This window comes from Oratosquilla oratoria, chromosome 9, assembly GCF_046742065.1.
Source record: "Oratosquilla oratoria isolate Oo_2021 chromosome 9, ASM4674206v1, whole genome shotgun sequence".
Classification (NCBI taxonomy): domain Eukaryota; kingdom Metazoa; phylum Arthropoda; class Malacostraca; order Stomatopoda; family Squillidae; genus Oratosquilla; species Oratosquilla oratoria.
In genome coordinates, this window is record NC_134785.1 from 70049083 (window position 1) to 70070224 (window position 21142).

Sequence of the window (21142 nt, forward strand, 5' to 3'; positions counted from 1 at the left end):
TGCAGAAAAAATGCAAATGAAAACATTTTTATAATTTTAGTAAGAACAATTCAGTTCTTTGTGGCTAGTCAGTTATTTTTAATTGTCATATTTTGCACTTGAGGCAACTGCTTTCAAGAGTTGAGGTTTGTTTTGAGCATTTGTGATGAACTCTGCCAGATCCGCTCAGTGCTCATATATATAAAATTTCACTTGGATATTGTTCCTTTTGAATTAATATGCCTGTTGAATGTAGAATTTTATAAAAAAAAAATTATGCAAAGTGTTTAAAATCTTGAAAATGCGGGACAAAAAGCATCCCGGGGAGGGTTGATATGGGATGCAGGACAAATACCTTAAGTACAGGACAATCCCATATGTTAACCCATGTATAAATGGTTGTAAATATGTAAACTTAATCAGCCATTTGGAGTCCACTGCTATATTAAGGCATCTATCGATCTATTCCATGAATTGCATGACTGTGCCAACCTCTGTTATGTCACTCCTATAAGCTTGATATCACTCCATCTTCTGTCTGTCCTCCTTCTTCCATGTTTCCCATCTTGCAGTGTCCATTCAGTAACATACAGGGTGGGGCAGAACCAATTGAGCAGTTTTGAGGAGATATAAAAAAGTAATGGAGGTACATAGAGAATAAAGTTTATTATTCTCGAGGTTAGCATAACATACCATTTAGAATCCTTATTTTCTGAAAATAATGTCAGCAAGATGGCGGCCGTTAGCTGCAACACACTGTTGGAGTTGTTCTCTGAAGTTTCCTACAGCACGTTCACACATACTGCGGGGTATGGCGTTAACCTCTTCAATAATCCGCTCCCTTAGCTGTGGTAGGGTGTGAGGGCAACTTTTGAACACCTTTTCTTTCAGATGTCCCCAAAGAAAGAAGTCGCAAATGCTCATATCAGGTGACCGCGCAGGCCACCCTAAATCACCCCTCAGAGAAACCAGACATCCGGGAAACATGTTTCTCAAAACATTGAGTGAAATTCGGGCTGTGTGAGCTGTAGCCCCATCCTGCTGGAACCACACATCCACCCAATCCTTCATTTTCAACAATCTTCCATTCTGGGCTGCAGGAAATTTTGCAACATTGCAACATAGCGTTCGGAATTCATGGTCACGGTTACTCCGTCCTCCTCAAAGAAGTATGGGCCTATCATGCCAAATTGTGAGATGGCACACCACACCATAAGTTTAGGGGGAATGTAGCGGTCTTTCCTGGATAATTTGGGGGTTATTTTCAGCCCAGTAAAGGAAATTTTGCTTATTTACAGCCCCACAGAGGTGAAAATGTGCCTCATCACTACTGAAGAACGCTGCCTCAGGAGCAATCTGTTCAAGCATGTTCTCACAGATTTTGGCGGTTGACAAAGTCTGCTTGGTTCAATTCTTGAGCCATCATCATTTTGTAGGGATGGAAATTCAAATCCATATGCAGAATCCTCCTCAAACTGCATGAGGAGATTCCCAAAGCAACGGCATGCCTTCGTGCAGAACATCTTGGCGACTGGATGATTGCTGCTCTCACCCTCTCGACATTTTCTGGTGTTCTGATGGACCTGCGTCAGCCATGTGTATCTCTTCTTAGTGTGCTACCAGTTGCCTCCAACTGCCTAACCCAGGACCGAATTGTGTTTTCCTGAGGAACAGCATTGTTGCGTGGAATATTGAACCGTTGCCGAAAAGCTCTTTGCGTTGCAATCGCAGATTGATTGTTCTCAAAATATGCACGCACAGCAAAGCCACGATGTGCTCCCGTCCACACCATGTCGGCTACTGAAATGGAGATGTCTGAGGAGCGGAACAAAACCACCCGCACCCCCCTCCCCTCCCCTCCCCCTGAGCACTGACTCCTCTAAACTGCTCAATCGGTTTTCCCCCACCCTGTACTTGCTCCAATGCCCATCCACCACTGTAGTGTTCAGACCTGCCCAGTTCAATTTCCTCACTTTTATCACCTCCACAATATCTTTTTACTCCAGCCTGCTCTTATACCTAACTTGTCTGTCTTTCAGTGCTATTCCCACTGAAGATATCATCATTGCACTCCTTGACATTGTCTCTTTCACCTTTGTTTCCAAGTTTCATGCATGTAGATCATAGCTGGGGTTACACAATGATTGCATTTCAGCTTATAAATAGAAGAACATTCCACATGCTTTTGATACATATATCTAGAAATGTTTGAAATTTTAAATGATGTATAAATTCTTATGTATACTTATTTATATATTTTGAATAATTTGACATTAATTTTCAGGCAGGTAGGGAGAGCTTTCAAGTGCAGTATGGCTTCATTAGCTGCTGGCCAGCGATATGATCTGGTGGTATTTGGTGCCACAGGATACACAGGACAATTCGTGGTAGAGGAAGTTGCTCGAGTGGCACAAAAAGAAAAGAATGAATCACCTTTGACCTGGGCTGTTGCTGGAAGAAGTACTGATAAACTAAACAAGGCTATTGAAACTGCAAGTCAGGAGACAGGTAGGTGGTTTGAAAAATGCTTTTGAATTACCTTGTTAATAAGTTGTAGCCTATTAGGTTGGACTAGTAATTGGTTGAATGATTGAAAACAGAGAGTTGTTTTAAATGGAAAAACTTCTAGACGGAAAAATGTTACAAGTGGAGTTCCTCAGGGTTCCGTTCTTGGGCCACTTCTATTCTTAGTATATATAAATGATATAGACCATGGACTAAAATCTACTGTTTCCAAATTTGCTGATGATACAAAACTGTGCGGAGTGGCAAATGATCACTCAGACCAATTAGATATTCAAGAAGATTTAGATAAATTACAGCAATGGTCTGAAAAGTGGCTAATGAAATTTAACACAAGTAAATGCAAGGTAATGCACATAGGTAAAAATAACAGTAAGTACGATTACAAGTTATTTGGAAATTCGTTAACAAAAGTGGATAGTGAAAAAGATCTCGGCGTAATTATCAGTAACGACCTCAAATCCTCCAAGCAGTGTATTTCAGCCTCTGAGAAAGCAAATAAGATTCTAGGACTGATTGCGCGATCTTTTGATTTCAAAAGTCCATCACTCATTAACAAGCTATATAAATCGTTAGTTCGTCCACATTTGGAATATGCTGTTTCCATATGGTCACCGAATCTCATTAAAGACATTGACAGATTGGAAAAAGTACAATGGTGAGCCACAAAACTGATTCCAAATATAAAAAATAAATCATACGAAAATCGACTAAAACATATGAATCTGTTTTCCCTAAAAAAGCGTAGACTCAGAGGTGACTTGATACAGGTCTTTAAGATTTTAAAGGGAATTGACAACATCAAAAGTGACCAAATTTTCACATTGAATGAGAATCAGACAAGAAACAATGGTCTCAAACTGTCCGGAAATAGATTCAATTTGGAAGTAGGTAGAAACAACTTTGCCAACTGTGTAGTTAATGAATGGAATAAACTTCCTGCACAGGTAGTGCAATGTAGTTCAGTTCGAAGCTTTAAGAATCATTTAGATAAACACCTAAGCAAGATGCTGTAATGATTATAATTTATTTTATATTGTTTTTGTTTTGTTATCATTTGTCTGTCTGATTTTCATTTATTATTAGTTATATGTCAATTTATTATTATTTACTATTTACCTGTTTATTATTTAACTATACCTATGCATTTATTTATGTATTTTATTTGTTATTTACATTATTATAGTTTTTATTTATTTTATTATTATGATTTTTTTTCGCATCCGACCTAGATATGGACCAAAAGGTCTCCTGTCAGCATGCTCCACCTTTGTAATCCTTTGTAATCTGCAAACGTACTTCTATTCAGCTTATTTTCTGTCTGATATTAAAATATGTTTTCAAGTTACCAGGCACTGAGGTGGTTTTTGCAGTTTTGTGAACTTCACATATTTTAGGGATTTTAGTGACATCTGCTATGGGTGGGTCATGCAGCATTTTTCCATGTTCAGAAACAAATTTCTATTTATAGAGGAATGCTTAGCCGCTTTTTAACTTAAATTGACCCTTGTTTCTGCTGTTAGTCTTAAATCATTCCTGTACCACTCCTAGAACACCACCTCTTCTCATTCTCTTCTGAAACCAATGATGGGTGCCTGCTAGTGGTGGTCCTGAAAGATGGACATTAGAGGGATTTAACTTCCTGCTGCCCATCTTGAAAAACTGCCAACCTCTTCATCTTTATCTAGAGGTGCAAATCACTTGGTCTCTGGACCAGGTCTAAGATCTCTCTTGATTAACTTCAACTATATTTCTTCCATATTTTCATGGAAGAAGTGACAATTGGTACCTACTCCCCTTCTCTATTATATATCAGTGACTTAGACTCTGACACTAACAACACAAATATTAGTTTAAAGTTTCTTCCCAGAGAGATATATGATAGGATTTAAGGACTATTGCCAACCACTTTTGAATTGTTGGTTTCCAGTCAGTGAAAATTGAGACAAAAGTTATTAACAAGAATTGTCAGAATATGAAGAAATGCACTGAATATATATTCTCTTTCTGCACAACAGGGTTGGACTTGAGTAATGTTGCTGTTGTTAAAGCAGATGTAGGGGATCAAGAATCCATTGATGCTATGGCTGCACAGGCCAAAGTGATCATCAACTGTGTTGGACCAGTAGGTAACATGGATATTTTTTGTTTGTTTTGGAGAAAGTACAAATAATTAATTTCATTTCAAATGTACACAGACCAAAGAGCCTTTCCCCATTATAAGCGGGGTGGCCAAGTTAAAGTGCACAAATAATACATACAGTACATGTTAAAACCCATTTAACTCCCCTCCCATCTCAACACCTCATAGATGAAGTCATCCCTGTCCCCCCACTAGATTGTTTGGGTTGGAGGCATTGCAGTGAGACACTGGTTCTACAGCAGGACCTGACAACCAGAGGTAGTTTATCTCTCCCCACCACTTCATTATATGGCAGTCCCCTCTTCTGTCACTCAAAAATTTTACAGAATAGATGAGGGGAGCATACTTTTGGGCCACAGTATTCTTCCATCCATTCAGTATTCCTCCATTCACCCTTGTCTTCTACATTTTCTCAACCCTACTCCACAGACATTCCACATGCATCCAAAGTTCCCTTTATCCCCTCCACCTCATTCTTGGTCTTCCTTTCAAGTTCATTTCATCTGCATTCTATATACTTTGAGCATGTATATTATATTGTCATCTTTCTGTTTCAGTACACAAGATATGGGGAATGTGTAGTAAGAGCATGCATCAGTAAAGGTGCAAGCCATGTTGACATCTCAGGAGAACCTCAGGTATGAGTATTCTTTTTAATTTATTTTATTTTTTATGTATTTATTTATTTTTCTTGGTAAAATGCATATATGCAAATACATGGTATATGTATGTATTTTTATTTTTTTCATTTATTTATTTATTTATTTTAGATTGGCTTTTGTCCTTTTGGTTTAAGTTTTGTTTTCTAATTTTGCTTTTTTATGATGCTCACTTATTGACTATATCTGATGTTCTTTCATAATTTTTGTCTTGCCTTTTCAATTGTATTAATGAAGTAAGTTTTGCTATTACTAATGCTAACTTTTAGTAATAGTTTTTCTCACTATTACTAATGCTAACTATTACTAATGAAGTAATAGTTGCCAATTGTGGAAAGAGGATGGAACATGAGGGGGTGACTGAGAATGAGATGGATGAATGGGGTGAAAGGAGCGTTGAGCAGGAGGGGAATGTCTGTTGAGCAAGGAAGGGAGAAGGCAGGAGATAGGGGTTAGTGGAAAATGGCTGTGTATAAATAATATTTTTATTCAAGGAAGGGAGGGGGTAGGGGATTGGGGGTGATAGGAAGTGGTTATGTGTGAATAATATTGATGCAGCCCAAAGGGATTTCTCCCTGTCTTCTGTTTTTCTGCATAAGGGGATGGAAAGGGGTGGTTGCCGATTAAGTGAAGCAGCCTTGCTGTGTCTTGCTGCATTGCTCCTGACCCAGGGTAGTGGGCAGGGTACAAGGATGACCCATCATCCATTAGGAGCTAAGATGAGAGGGAGGAAAGGGTGGTGGATGGGAGTGGAATGTGTGGGAGATGGTATATGCCTTTTGAGTTTTGGCTACCTCCATGGTAAGGGGAAAAAATCCCTTGGTTTAAAGGTAGATAGATTTGCTAACTGTTACATATGAGAGTAACACCTTTATCTCTTCATTTTTGTTGCAGTTCTTGGAAGGGATGCAGCTGGAGTATAATGAAGCAGCTCGTGAAGCAGGTGTTCATATAGTTGGTGCTTGTGGATACGACTCCATACCTGTAGAAATGGGTATCAACCACATGATCCAGAACTTTGAAGGTACTTCATACAAATTTTGACAGAATTCATCTCACCGTATTGTCTGCACAATTAAGTCCATTGAATGTTTTTGAGGTCAAGTGTTTGAGAAAGATAATAGGTATTACAAGAATGTGTAGAGTGAGATATGTGAAGGTGAGGCTGAGAATAGGTGGAAAGAAAGCTGTCAGATAATATAGATCAGAGAGAATGAATGAGGAGTTGGAGGAAGAGGCAGGACCACATGAGCATAGCTATTTTTGTGTATTACAATTAGGTAATTACAGTTACTTGCATATCTATAATAAAATAGGTATGAGAAGTTTTTGGCATAGGTTAAGGATATCTTTTGGGCTTTCATGACCTTGGAGGTGTATAAAAGGGGGATAGAGAGATGTTGTAGAATGTGTAGTGATGTTTAGGATAGAAAGAGGTTCACTCAGTCAATAGCTGCCTCAAGTTTCACTAAGTGGAAGTGAAAAGTATAAAGGGAAAGGTGTATGAGGAAGTGATTATAACCATGGCATTGTATAGTGCAGATACTTTAAATTTTGAAGGAAGCGGAAAGGAAAATTATGAACACATTTGAAATTAAGTGTTTGGATGTTATAGTAAGTGTTGAAAGGATGTATACTGTGAGAAATGTAGAAGTGAGGCAGACAACAGGGATGAAATGTAAATATTGTTAGATAGGGTAGATCAAAGACTGCTGGAGAGGTTTAAAGATATGAAGAGAATGAGTAAGGAGAAACTAGCAGAAAGAATGTGGAAAGTTGTTGTTGTTGTTCCCTAGACTGTCTGTCCGAGCAGTCCCGTCTCCCCAAGGAATGCCACAGCCGAAACTGGGTTTTCCCACAAATCCTTTATAGAGTGTATGTTGTGTTGTTTGCGTGCATGATTGTGTATAATGCAGTCTTCCATTAAGTGTGGTATGGTATGGGGTGAAGTGTTACATCCTGGGCAGCTGTTCACAGTGCAGTCATCCAGCCTCTTCTGGTAGCTTAGAAGTGTGGAAAGTAGAAGTGGATGGTGTGAACTTGAGAGGAAAACCAAGAATGAGGTAGATGGATGGGGTAAAGTAGGCATTGGATATAAGAGGAATGTCTGTTGAGCAATGAAGAGAGTACAAAGCATTGGAGTGAATGGAGAGAAATTGTCAATAAAGGAATGCCAAGGTCTGTTTTTCATGTCTACTCCATAAATTTTTAATGAGTTTGGCGGAAGGGGAGGGGTCATCATGTAATGAAGTAATTGCTTGGCTGTTGAGCCTTACTGTGTCTTTCTGTATTCTCTTTGACTCAAGCAGTGTGGCAGAGTATAGGGATGATCCATCATCCATGAAGTGCTCAAATGAGAGGGGCAATGAATGGATTTTGTGTGGTGGGTGTATGCTTTGATTTGCCCATCCCCTTGTAGAAGAGAAGAGTCCCTTTGTATTTATTTATAAGCACATGAGAACATCGGTAAAGGATAGTATGTTTGGATGGAGAGCAGTGATTAGTGGAGCTTCACAAGGGCCATTGCAGTTACCTATAATGATCTTGATCTAGGTAGATGAAGTGATGGATGGAACAATGAGTTACACTTGGATGTTTGCAGGTGAAGTTTTGATTTGTCATTTGTCTTTACAAGGAGGAAAGACCCCTTTTGTTAAATGTATGTATGTACAGCATATACATATTGATAATTGATCTGCATATTGACCAAACATCTTCATATTTTCAGGTGAAATCAACTCGGTAGAAAACTGTGTCATATTTAGGGGATCAGTAAGTAAACCATTAATGTGTTATTTAACATAAGGTGTATCAGAACCTATCAGACTGTATTAGAACCCTTTTCTGTTTCCTTCTTTGATTTTATTGTGATTTCAAATCTATAGCAATCCTTTCCTTAATCTTGTATTCATTAACCTTTGCATTTAATATATATGTATGTATGTGTAGGTTTTTCTTTTCACCTCTTGTACACCTACTTGATACTCTTTTCCTTTTCATGACCCTCTATGGTCAGCCATCCCATTTGGCATACATTTCATTAACTTAGGTTCCTATTATGCCCCTAGTAATCCTTCCAACATCTATTATTATATCCAACTTGCATACCTTATACTGTACTGTACTCCAGAGATTAGTTGTTCTCCATTTTTTGTGTCTCCCTAATTTCAGGGTGCCCCGATTCACACAGGTACTATGGAGTCGGCAGCTTTGGCCATTTCCAATGCAGATGTTGTTAGGGAGATTAGACGTCGGTTGTTGCCCCTGCGCTTACCCTCCCCAAAACACCGATTACCAAGAAGGTCAGTAGAGCCAATGTCAATGATTTAGTGCATCTGGTCATCTGTTCACTGGAATTATATTCCACAAGATTATGTGTTGTGGTTGGAGACCTGAATACTTATACTGTGTTCTCTGCATATGATAACCAATGACTAAATGGGGTGGAGTGAGAGGCCAAGGGATTTTTTCATCTTATATTCTCCCCTCGTGTAGAATTAAGTCACCCCTTCCCCTCCTCCATATAAGGTAAATCAAGGTCTTTGTATATTTATGTAGATTACATGTTAGTTTAGGATGTTTGCAGTCTTTGGCATGTGTATGACCTTGGTGCCCTGAACAACAGTTTATATTCGTGGGTTCTCATGATAATTTTCAACAGTTGATGTTTGATTTTCCTTGTATGGGCTATGATAACAAATGTTGCTTCAAGTTTCATTGAATGGAAGCCCACAGCCCCATAGTGGCTAGCAATGGTCCACAAGCCCTCCCACAGATCTCTTTAGGAAGAAACATTGGACTGTTGTAAGTATTCTTTTAGTGTAGAACAGTTTGTGTCATTAGCTTATACTAGCAATAGGAAGGGGGCAGTCACTGGTTGTCAACTCTTCATGTGTGAAAAGATGAAGGAAATATATTTGATACAGAGAGAGTGGGTGAACATTGGTCTTGTTCAAGAGGATCAGGTACCAGCCCCTTAGACCTGTATCTGTAGGTGGAAGTAAGTGGTTGTAAACTGCTCTTGAGTATTGGTGAGGTAGATGGTTCCAATCAAGGGGCATTGTGCCTCTAGGGGTCCATGTGGTGTCAGCATATAAAGACACACCTATTGGACACTATAGCAAATGGTATTGACAAAAATAAACTTCTATTAAAGTTAATTATATGATTACTATAATGGTGTTTGCAGGAATCCATTGCACTACAGAGATGAATTGGGTTTGTATGCTGTTCCTATGCCTACGGATGAGCCTGTGGCATTTCGAACACAATATGACTTCTTCCACGAATATGGACGTCGGCCTGTGCAGTTCCGTGGGTACATGGGACTACGTAATGCTTTTCAAGGCATTGGAGTTCTGCTTGGAATGGCATACTTTGCTGTGCTTTGTTACTTCTCTTTCACTAGGAAACTCTTGCTGAAGGTAAGTGAGTATCTATTCCTAATATTTAGAAGACCAGTCATAAGTTTTGATCTGTGAGCATGGAGGACGTTTGTCTTTCATATGGGTAGCAATCTTTCAGCAACATTTGCTCCATGGTCATAGAATTAGACTTTGCCATGTTGTTACATGGGCATTAGTTCATAATGTTTTGGAGAGGAGGAAATAATATAGTTAATTTTGGGTTAATTCTAGAGTGATAAGGGTTAATTTTGGGGTGAGCACCCATGGAACCACAGGCTAGATACAACCCACGAAAGTCTAGTATCCAGCCAGCTCAGCTTACTAGTGTTAACATGGGAGTTGTGGGCAAGACTGCCAATTTAATTCTAAGATGGGTGGGCTAGATTCTAGGCCTTCATGGACTAGAGGTTACCTGCCCCAGGGTTACTTATTGAAATTTTCAGTCAACAAAAAAGTTGAATTGCACAATGTTTTATTAATTGCTTGCAACTTGAATGTGTAGTAAGTATTTATGAATTACTGGTTATGTTAAGTGACATTTCCTATCCAGGGTTTTTTATTGTTAAAGTGGTCACAAGCAACGTTCCCTCTAAGCTGTGCGCATGTACGCACACACATTTTACAACTAGCGCACATAAAGAAAAATGTGTGCACACAAGGTTTTCAAATGATATTGAAATACATTCATTAAAAAAGTTCCCAAACATCAGCTTACAAATTCTCAAGAAATATGGTACACCAATGCTTGGTGGAAGTAATACTTAATACAAACTCACAAATTGTGCATATTTGCTTAAATGATCAGATGGTGAGTCGCATGGGTGTGCACATACTTTTCAGAGAAGGCAGAGTTTGCACATAAGTGAATTTCTGCACACACAGCAAAAAATTAAAGGGAACATGGGTCACAAGTTGCCCACAACCAAAGCAGTTTGGCAGGGGCAAGGATGACCCTTCATCCACAAAGTGCTGAGATAGGAAGAGAATTAAACATATTGTATATTAAGTAGATTGTGCTTTGACTCAGTTATTCCTTTTATAACAGGAAGGGGACTTTGATGTATGTATTCCATGCTACAAAGTCCTCTGAAAGGGGCACCATCTTAGCCTCCTGATGGGGGAGTTTGTGACTACTGAATCAATCAGCATCATGTAATATATACCCAGGGGAAGTTTAAAAAACTGAAAATATTTTTTAATTGAATAAGCAGGTGAGGATTTTAAAGCTGTTCTAATATTTTGCAGTATCCAGAAGTAATGACTGCAGGCGTTTTTAGCCGTAAGGGCGCAGAGAGGAGTGCACTAGCAAAGAGCAAGTTCACATCTGTATTAATGGGTCGAGGGTGGTCAAAAAAATTGGACCATGGTTCTGAGCAGCATGAATCTCCCCCAGACCAAAGCATTATTGTCAAGGTACAAAATGGTAGATTTGGTTGTGATACTTTTTTTTTTTTTTTTTTTTTTTTGTTTAACTTGAATAATTGAAATTATAAACATATGTAGTAAAACCTTTATGTTCATTTGAGATGTTGCTTTTAATATTTCAGGTGTCAGGCCCTGATCCAGGTTATGGAGCTACATCCATAATGCTTGTTGCTTCAGCAATGACCATCCTCCGTGAGAAGAGCGTGTGTGCACGAAAGTACGTCTCATCTTACATACATACATACATATACCAAGGCTTTTTCCCCCTTACAAGGGAGGTAGCCAAAAAGAAAAAGGCATAAAATCATTCCCACCCATTCCATCCCTAAATACACTCCACTCCCCTCCACCCTCCCTCTTATCTTAGCACCTCTCATCTTATACATACATACATACATATACCAAGGCTTTTTCCCCCTTACAAGGGAGGTAGCCAAAAAGGAAAAGGTATAAAATAATTTCCACCCATTCCATCCCTGAATACACTCCACACCCCTCCACCCTCCCTCTTATCTTAGCACCTCTCATCTTACATACATACATATACCAAGGCTTTTTCCCCCTTACAAGGGGGGTAGCCAGAAAGAAAAAGGCATAAAATCATTCCCACCCATTCCATCCCTGAATACACTCCACACCCCTCCACCCTCCCTCTTATCTTAGCACCTCCTGAATGACGGGTCATCCCTGCACCTTGTCCACTGCCCTGGGTCAGAAGCAGTGTCACAAGACACAGCACATCCACAGCAAGGCCGCTTCATTAAATCAGCGACCCCCCCTCTCCGTCCCCCCATTGCATAAAATGAGAGGACGGGGAGAAATCCCTTCGGGCTGCGTCAAATTTTGCTCACACATACTACCCCACCCCCCATCCACCCGCCCATTCCACCTCATGCAATCACAACATCATCCATATACCACCATTCTCCATTCACCCCTGTCTTCTGTCCTCTCCCGTCCTTCCTCAACAGACATTCCCCTCTTCCCCAAAGCCCCCTTCACCCCATCCATCCACCTCATCCTAGGACGTCCCCTGATGTTCGTTCACTCCCTCCACATCTGCCTTCCACACCTCTCATCTTAGTATAGTAAAATGTTTGGAAGCTTACATTATTTACTACAAAATGGAATGTAGTTCTCTTTATATATCATTAATTTCTGAATGTACTTATGATATAAAACTGTGTGTATGGGAGGAGGAAGTGGTAGAGGTGAAGAGAGAAGGAATACTGGCAGTGGGATGATAAAAGAGTAAGGGGAAAAAGGGAAAAGCAAGGTGAGGTTAGGTATATAATACCTAGGGTCTTTTGTAGCTAAGGAAGTGGAGGAAGGGTGGGAGGAAGAGGGTAAGAAGAAATCCTTTTTAGTAGGATGTAGAGAAAGAAGTCATCCAAATTTATTTTGATTGGATTTAAAGACTGATACCAAAACCAAATATCATAGTGAGACTTGGGAAAGTAATAAACCAACAGGAGTGATCCTTTCTTTCAGTAAAAAGAATATAGATATATTTTATTTCTCATTCAGTCAGTCAGTTACCAAAGGTCCCTATTTGTAAATAGTTAAATGAGTGTGTGGAGAGGTTTAGGAGGAATGTGAGGGTGTGTGAGGGAGTATGTGTGAATGGTATTTTGATGAAACTCAAAGGGATTTCTCCGCATCCTCTCTTTCTGGATAATGGGACAGAGAGGGGGGGTTGCTAATTAAATAAAGTGGCCTTGCTGTGGATGTGCTGTGTCTTCTTGCATTGCTTCTGACCCAGGACAGTGGGCGATATGCAGGGGTGACCCATAATTTAGGAGGAGCCAAGAAAAGAGGGAGGAAGGGTTGGTGAATGGGAGTGGAGTATGTGGGGATGAAATGGGTGGGAGTGGATTTATGCCTTTGACTATAGCTACCTCTCTTGTAAGGGGGGAAAGGGACCAGACCCCCTGATATCCACCCTTCTGAATCCTCTCTCCCACGAAAGGACAGAGTCCACTTGGCCAGACTGCGGTGCGGTCACCACCCAGCACTTCTAAGCTACCAGAAGAGGCTGGATGACCACATTGTGAACAGCTGCCCAGGATGTAACACTTCATACCATACAACACATAATGGAAGACTGCATTATACACAATCATGCACGCAAACAACACAACATATGCTCTATAAAGGATTTGTGGGAAAACCCAGTTTCGGCTATGGCATTCCTTGGGGAGACGGGACTGCTCGGACAGACAGTCTAGGGAACGACAACAACAACAACAACAGGGGTGGAAAGGGAGTTGGGAGATAGGGTTGATGAAAGAGTATTAGGATGGTTTGGACACATGGAAAGAATGAGTGAAGAAAGACTAATGAAAGAGGTATGGAGGGCAGATGTGGAGGGAGTGAACATGAAGGGACGTCCTAGGATGAGGTGGATGGATGGGGTGAAGGGGGCTTTGGGGAAGAGGGGAATGTCTGTTGAGGAAGGACGGGAGAGGACAGAAGACAGGGGTGAATGGATAATGGTTGTATATGGATGATGTTGTGATGCATGAGGTGGAATGGCCGGTGGGATGGGGGGTGAGGTAGTATGTGTGAGCAAAATTTGATGCAGCCCGAAGGGATTTCTCCCCGTCTTCTCCTTTTATGCATGGGGGGGGACGGAGAGGGGGGGTCGCCGATTTAATGAAGCGGCCTTGCTGTGGATGTGCTGTGTCTTGCGACACTGCTTCTGACCCAGGGCAGTGGACAAGGGGCAGAGATGACCCGTCATCCAGGATGTGCTAAGATAAGAGGGAGGGTGGAGGGATGTGGAGTGTATTCAGGGATGGAATGGGTGGGAATGATTTTATGCCTTTTCCTTTTTAGCTACCTCCCTTGTAAGGGGAAAAAAGCCTTGGTATATGTATGTATTATTATTTTTTTTTTTTACAGATTTATATGAAAGTAAGAGTTTGGTATATTTTAATTAATTTGTTTTGTATCCATAGGTTTAGTGTTTGATATTATGAAAATGTTGTGTCAGTAAGCCATATAATTATATTTATTAAATATTTATCAACAGACATATGTGCACTGAATGGCCTTCTAGCACTTGGTATTAGACCATAAAACTCGTAAATCAATTACTATGGACCAATCTAGTGTTTGTAACTAACCAGCAACATACACTGAGGAATGTAACCTCGCATTATATTGTTAGACCTCACTTTGAGTCATACACTTCTTTATATGTCAATAAGCTATATGTAGGTTGAATGCTTGGAAGATTTTTCTTTAATTACAGTATTAAATATATCTCCTTTCAAAGTGTACATGTCTTGATTGTAAGAATTCAAGTACTTTCTTTTTGGTATATATTTTCTATGTTTTTAGTATTTGTCATGAATTCTTTTTGCATACATATGTTTATATACAACATTCTTCATTTTAGGGGTGGTGTGATGACCCCTGGTGTAGCATTCTGGGATACTGGCATCGTTAAAAGACTCGAGGACCGTGGCATGACATTTGAAATTCAGAAGTAACCAGTGATCATTAATGATTTTGTAAAATGAGTTTTACAGGAATAAATAAAACCTTTTGTATTATTATTACCATTACTGTTCAAACTCAAATAGTAACTTGTTTTAAACTCTTTAAATGCTCAAAGTGTAGATCACCTTTCTAGGGGTTATATAGTCAACCAGCCCAGCATACACTAGAAAGTGACTATAAAGGGAAAAAAAAAAAAAAAAAAAAGACAACATCCCAAATTTTCTTCCCAGAAAGACCTGTGGTAGGACCTGAGGATTGTTGCCAAATACTATGGGGCCATAAGTTTGTGGTTAGAGTAAATCAAGGCAATATATATATATATTTTCTCTCTCCCAAGGCTCAGGTGTAATTGTCAGTTTGTCATTTTAAGCATTGTTGAAAAGCTTAAGTTTTACTGTGTAATTTTGTTTTGCCAAGTATGTGATTTATTATGTTCCATGTAATGAAGTGGTGTGGGTAAACCAGTTTCAGCTGTTGGCCCCTGCTGCAGAAGTATTGTATCTTGCTGTATTGCCTCTGGCACAAGAAGTAGGCAGGGACAGGGATGACCCTTCATCTACAAGGAGCTAAAATGGAAGGGTGTTTGTTAGTTGTGGGATAGGTGAAGTGTGGGCATATACCTTGACTAGGCCTCCTGCCTTGAAATGGAGAGAAGATCTTTTGGTGTATGTGCATGTTATGTTCCAAGGAAATTTAATAAATAATTCAATTTTTTTCATCTTTTTTTTAATTCATACCTAGAAATAACTTCACAATTGCTATGTACACTAATTGTTTACGGTGGTGGTTAGCTTGTAATATCACTGGATGATAAGGTGAGTGTGGAAGGAATTACTCAAAAATGGATTTATAGTAAAGTTATCAGATAACATACAGTGTAAATTTACAGTTCTTTATCATAAGTAAAGGTGAACACACCTAAACCTGCAATGATAAGTACCTGCAAGTGGTTATTCTAGGAAATGGACATCATGTTGCCGATCTCGAAAACCTGTCAACATCTGGAGAAAGCCCAATGGGGCAGGTTTTTGGTCTTTGGACTGGGTCCAAGATATCTCATTATGAGCTTTAAATTTCTTTCCTTCACCTTTTGACTTATAGAAAACAAACCTCCTTGCTACTATAAGCAGGTGACAGAAATTGCTTTATAATACAACACAGAAAACAGTCCAAAGATTCTTCCCAGAGAGATTTGTAGTAAGGCATAAGGACCATTGCCAGTCACTGTGGGGCTGTGGATTTTCAATCATTAAAATGTGAAGCGACGTTTATTAGGTATTACCGCACTAGAATCAAAATCCACCCCACAGAGCACCACATGAAAATGATTGTCACCCAATTTTACACAAACCCTCAAACCCACCCACCCTGTGCATCATCACACAAACCCAGCAAATGTAATGCAACATAAAAACAACTCCAGAAGAATTCTGCTCAATTACCAACAACAATGTACTCCAAGTACCCCCATAGTACTTACAAAAATATATACTCAGATCACAAAAATATTTCATAATATGCTCCCAAAAATCAACTTGCCAGAGAAGTCACTGTCAAGACAACCAAGAATTGTACTAGTATGCCTATGTTTATATACCAAGGGCTTCTTTGCCCTTAATGGGGAAGTAGCCAAGTCAAAGGCACACACCCATTCTCATCCATTCCACTACCCTTGTTTCCCTACCACCTTAGCACCTAATGGATGAAGAATCGTCCGTCTCCTGCCCACTGCCTGGGTCAGAACCAATGCAGCAAGACACAGCACATCCACAGCAGGGCTACGTCACTTTCATGGCAACAACCTCCCTTCCAGGTCCCCTCGTACAGAAAATGGATCACGAAGAATCATCACCCATACTTCAACAGGGTGACAATTCTTTGTGTGGGCTATCCTAGGGTGACAATTCTTCATGTGGGCCATCCTGGGTTTACGATTCTTTGGTTATATAAGTTGACTGACAATAAGCTTAACCCTCATTCAACCTAATCTTTATTCCCCCTGTGGTGGGGGGAAAGAGTACTGCCACTGAGTCTTCCCACTTGAATCGCAAGAAGCCAGAAAAACAGGACGGGGATTAGGACTAGGCATCCTTCTCCCTGTAGCCCCACAGGGGACATTACTTAAAAAAGTAAAGGCATAAGAGGGTCTAGGAGTTTTCCAACCAGTACCCTAAAGTTTGGCTCTTTTTAATGTGCGTGGATGTGGAACAGATGAGAGTAAAAGGGAAGAGATAGGAAGTACGTTTGAGAAGAAAGATGGATGTGTTGGATTTTAGTGAAACTAAGTTGAGAGGGAGAGGCGAGTCTGAGTTTGGGAGTGTAGTTGGGAGGTTCTCAGGAGTGAAGAAAGGACGAGGGAGAGAAGGGGTGGCTATACTAGTAAGTGAAGAGGTAGGTAAACGTATAGTGGAGTGGAAGGAGGTTTCTTCAAGGTTAATGTGGCTGAAGGTGAAACTGAGAAAGGAGATGTGGGTTTTTGTAAGTGCATATGAGCCAGGTAGTGAGAAGAGTGTAGAAGAAAGGGAGGCTTTTTGAATAGATTTAAATGAGTGCATAGAGGGATTAGAGAGAAACGTCAATGCAGTGGTATTGGGAAACCTTAATGCTAGGGTAGGAAATGAACCAATAGATGGAGAGGTTGGGAAGGGTGGAGTTCCAGGAAAGAATCGTAGTGGAGAGTTGATGGTGGAGATGTGTCTAGAGAGTTGATGATAGGAAATACAGTGTTAAGGAAGAAAATCAAGGATAAGTACACATGGGAGAGGGTGGTGGATGGAAGGGTGGTAGATAGAGCATTAATGGACTATGTAGTGGTAAATAGGAGCATAATAGGAAGAGTTAAGGATGTACATGTTCTAAGGGGAGAGAGTGTGGGGATATCAAATCATTTTTTGGTGGAAGGTAAGTCGAGAGTGGAGGATAGATGGAGAAAGAAGAAAAGGACAAAAGATAGGGAGGTGCTTAGAGTGAACTGCTTAAATGAGAAAGAAAAGGAAAAGGAATACAAGAAGAAGCTGAGAGAGGAGTGAAGGATAGAGTAGAACTAGGAGTGGAGGAGGAATGGGGATGGTTCAAGGAGGGAGTCACAAGGTGTGCAAAGATGGTATGTGGAACAAGGAGGACAGGAGGAAATAGAAGGAAGGGTAGTGAGTGATGGGATAAGGAAGCAAAGAAGGTTGTAGAAGAGAAGAAGCAAGCATTCACAGATTGGTTACAAAATAGGACGAGGGAATCATATGAGAGATACAAAGAAAAGAGAAGTAAAGCATAAAAGAGGCAAAGAGGAAAGCAGATGTGAAATGGGGTAAGAGTTTGACAGAAAATTGTGAATGTAATAAAAAGATGTTTTGGAAAGAAATTAAAAGAGGAAGAGGAGGTGAATCAAGTAGAGAAGAAAAGTTGAAAGGTGCAGATGGAGAGATGATAATGGAAGAGAAGGCAGTAAGAGGACAATGGGCAGAGTATTTTAGGGAGTTGCTAAATGTGAAGGAGGATAGGGAGGGAAAGATAGTTGCAGTGGGAAGCGCTAAGAAAATGAGAGTGATGAGTGAGGAAAATGGAGGAGAAATTGGGAAGGATGAAGTGAAGGTAGTTGTTAAGATGATGAGAGCAGGTAAGGCACCTGGTTTGGATGGATGCCATGCAGAATGTCTGAAAAAAAAGGAGGTACAGTGATGGTGGACTGTCTGGTGAGGTTATTTAATGTTTGTTTAAGTGAGGGTAGAGTGATGGAGGACTGGAGGAGTGCCTATATAGTTCCACTTTACTAGAGAAAAGGGGACAAGTGTGAATGTAGTAGTTTCAGAGGGATTAGCTTGTTAAGTGTAGTTAGGAAGGCTTATGGGAGGATCTTGATTGAGAGGATTAGAAGAGGAACAGAGGGAGTAATTGGTGAGGAACACTAGGTTTAGGAGAGGTAGGGGTTGCATAGATTAGATTTTTGTGGTAAGACAGATATGTGAGAAAGCTATAGTAAAAGGTAAAGATGTATTTTGGGCTTTTATGGATTTGGAAAAGGCTTATGACAGGGTAGACAGGAAGGCAATGTGGGAGGTATTGTAGATATATGGGATAGGAGGAAAGCTTTTAGGAGCTGTCAAGAGTTTTCACAAGAGTAGTAGAGTGTGTGTCAGGATTAGAAATGGAGAGAGAGTGAGTGGTTTGAGGTAAAGGTGGGAATTAGTCAGGGATATGTTATGTCACCCTAGCTGTTCAATTTATACATGGATGGGGTGGTGCGAGAAGTAAATACAAGGGTAGTGGGTCAGGGATTGGAGATGGTAAAAAAAATGGAGAAAAGTGGGAGGTAAGTCAGCTATTGTTTGCTGACAACACTGCGGTTGTAGCAGGATCAGAGGAGGGATTGAGGAAGTTAGTGACAGAGTTTGGGAAGGTGTGCAAAAGAAGGAAGTTGAAGATAAATGTGGGTAAAAGTAAGGTGATGAGATGTACAAGGGGAGAAAGTGGCAGCAGACTGGAAGTGAATATTAAGGGAGAGAGACTGGAGGAAGTGTATAGTTTTAGATACTTGAGTGCGAATATGGCAGGAAAGGGAGGAGTGGAGGTGGAGGCAGAATGTAAATTGAGAGAAGTGAGTGAATGCCTTGGTGGATTTAAAAGTGTAATGAAAAATAAACATTTGGGAATGGATGCTAAGAGGAGATTGTATGATGGAGTGATTGTGCTGACAACACTGTACAGGGCAGAAACTTGGAACATAAGAGAGGAAGAAAGAAGGAGTTTAAATGTGTTTGAGATTAGGTATCTGAGAAGTATGATAGGGGTTACTAGGCTGGACAGAGTGAGAAATGAGGAGGTGAGGAGTAAAACAGGGGTGGAAAGGGAGTTGGAAGATAGGGTTGATGAAAGAGTATTGGGATGGTTTGGACACATGGAAAGAAATGAGTGAAGAAAGACTATAGTAAAAGAGGTGTGGAAGGAAGATGTAGAAGGAGTGAACATGAGGGGTCGACCTAGGAGGAGATGGATGGATGGGGTAAAAGGGGCTTTGGGAAAGAGGGAAATATCTGTTGAGGAAGGACAGGAGAGGACAGAAGACAGGGGTGAATGGAGAATGGTTGTACAATATATGGATGATGTTGTGATGAATGAGGTGGAATGGGTGGGGGATTGGGGGTGAGGGAGTATGTATGAGGAATAATTTGACACAGCCCAAAGAGACTTCTCCCCATCTTCTCCTTTTCTGCATGAGGGGACAGGGAGGGGGGTCACCGATTTAATGAAGCGGCCTTGCTGTGGATGTCCTGTGTCTTGTGACACTGCTTCTGACCCAGGGCAGTGGGCGAGATGCAGGGATGACCCGTCATCCAGGAGGTGGCAAGATAAAAGGGAGGGAATAGGGTAGAGTGGAGTGGAGTGTGATGGAGATGGAATGGGTGGGAGTGGTTTTTATGCCTTTGTTTTTTGGCTACCTCTCTTATAAGGGGAAAAAAGGCCTTTGGTATATGTATGTATGTACATATGTATGTATGCATGTATGATATTAGGTGTACTGGGGTGACAATTCTTCAGGTGGGATCTCATGGGGTGACGATTTTCATGTGGGTCTTCTGGGTTGATGATTTTCATGTGGGTTTTCTGGGGTGACAATTCTTCATGTGACCCTAGAAAATAGAGAAGACAGGAAGAGATCGCTTTGGGTAGTGTCAAAATATAATTCATTCACTATTGCCCTGGCTGTTCAAATTATACATGGACGGAGTGGTGCAAGAGGTAAATGCAAAGGTATTGGATCAGGGATTGGAGATGGTTAAAGAAAATGGAGAAAAGTGGGAGATAAGCCAGTTGTTGTTTGCTGACGACACTGCACTTGTGACAGGATCAGAGGAGGGATTGAGGAAGTTAGTGACAGAGTTTGGGAAGGTGTGCAAAAGAAGGAAGTTGAAGATAAATGTGGGTAAAAGTAAGGTGATGAGATGTACAAGGGGGAGAGAGTGGTAGCAGACTGGAAATGAGTATTAAGGGAGAGAGACTGGAGGAAGTGTATAGTTTTAGATACTTGGATATGAATGTGGCAGGAAAGGGAGGAGTGGAGGTGGAGGCAGAATGTAAATTGAGAGAATTGAGTAAATGCCTTGGTGGACTAAAAATTGTAATGAGAAATAGACATTTGGGAATGGATGCTAAGAGGAGATTGTATGAAGGAATGATTGTACCAACAGCACTGTACAGGGCAGAAACATGGAACATAAGGGAGAAAAAGAGGAGGAGTTTGAATGTGTTTGAAATTAAATGTCTGAGAAGTATTATAGGGGTTACTAGGCTGGATAGAATGAGAAATAAGGAGGTGAGGAGAAGAACAGGGGTGAAAAGGGAGTTGGAAGATAGGGTTGATGAAAGAGTATTGGGATGGTTTGGACATATGGAAAGAATGAGTGAAGAAAGGCTAGTAAAAGGAGTGGAAGGTAAATGTGGAAAGAGTGAACATGAGGGGTCGACCTAGGAGGAGATGGATGGATGGGGTAAAAGAGGCATTGGGA

General features: G+C 40.5%; 1 protein-coding gene across 3 annotated transcripts in view; it reads left to right on the plus strand.

Moving 5' to 3' along the window:
* The window catches only part of LOC143028548 (saccharopine dehydrogenase-like oxidoreductase), a 16543-nt gene extending 1692 nt beyond the window's left edge, over nucleotides 1-14851 (plus strand). For all 3 annotated transcript variants that reach the window (XM_076190823.1, XM_076190825.1, XM_076190824.1), the window contains exons 2-11: nucleotides 2264-2487; nucleotides 4521-4627; nucleotides 5203-5283; nucleotides 6199-6328; nucleotides 8033-8076; nucleotides 8476-8606; nucleotides 9494-9728; nucleotides 10956-11123; nucleotides 11258-11352; nucleotides 14539-14851. In XM_076190823.1, coding sequence (XP_076046938.1) covers nucleotides 2264-2487; nucleotides 4521-4627; nucleotides 5203-5283; nucleotides 6199-6328; nucleotides 8033-8076; nucleotides 8476-8606; nucleotides 9494-9728; nucleotides 10956-11123; nucleotides 11258-11352; nucleotides 14539-14632 — 1309 coding nt within the window. In that variant the 3' untranslated portion in view covers nucleotides 14633-14851. The remainder of the gene's footprint in view (nucleotides 1-2263; nucleotides 2488-4520; nucleotides 4628-5202; nucleotides 5284-6198; nucleotides 6329-8032; nucleotides 8077-8475; nucleotides 8607-9493; nucleotides 9729-10955; nucleotides 11124-11257; nucleotides 11353-14538) is intronic.
* The last annotated feature ends 6291 nt before the right edge of the window (nucleotides 14852-21142 follow it).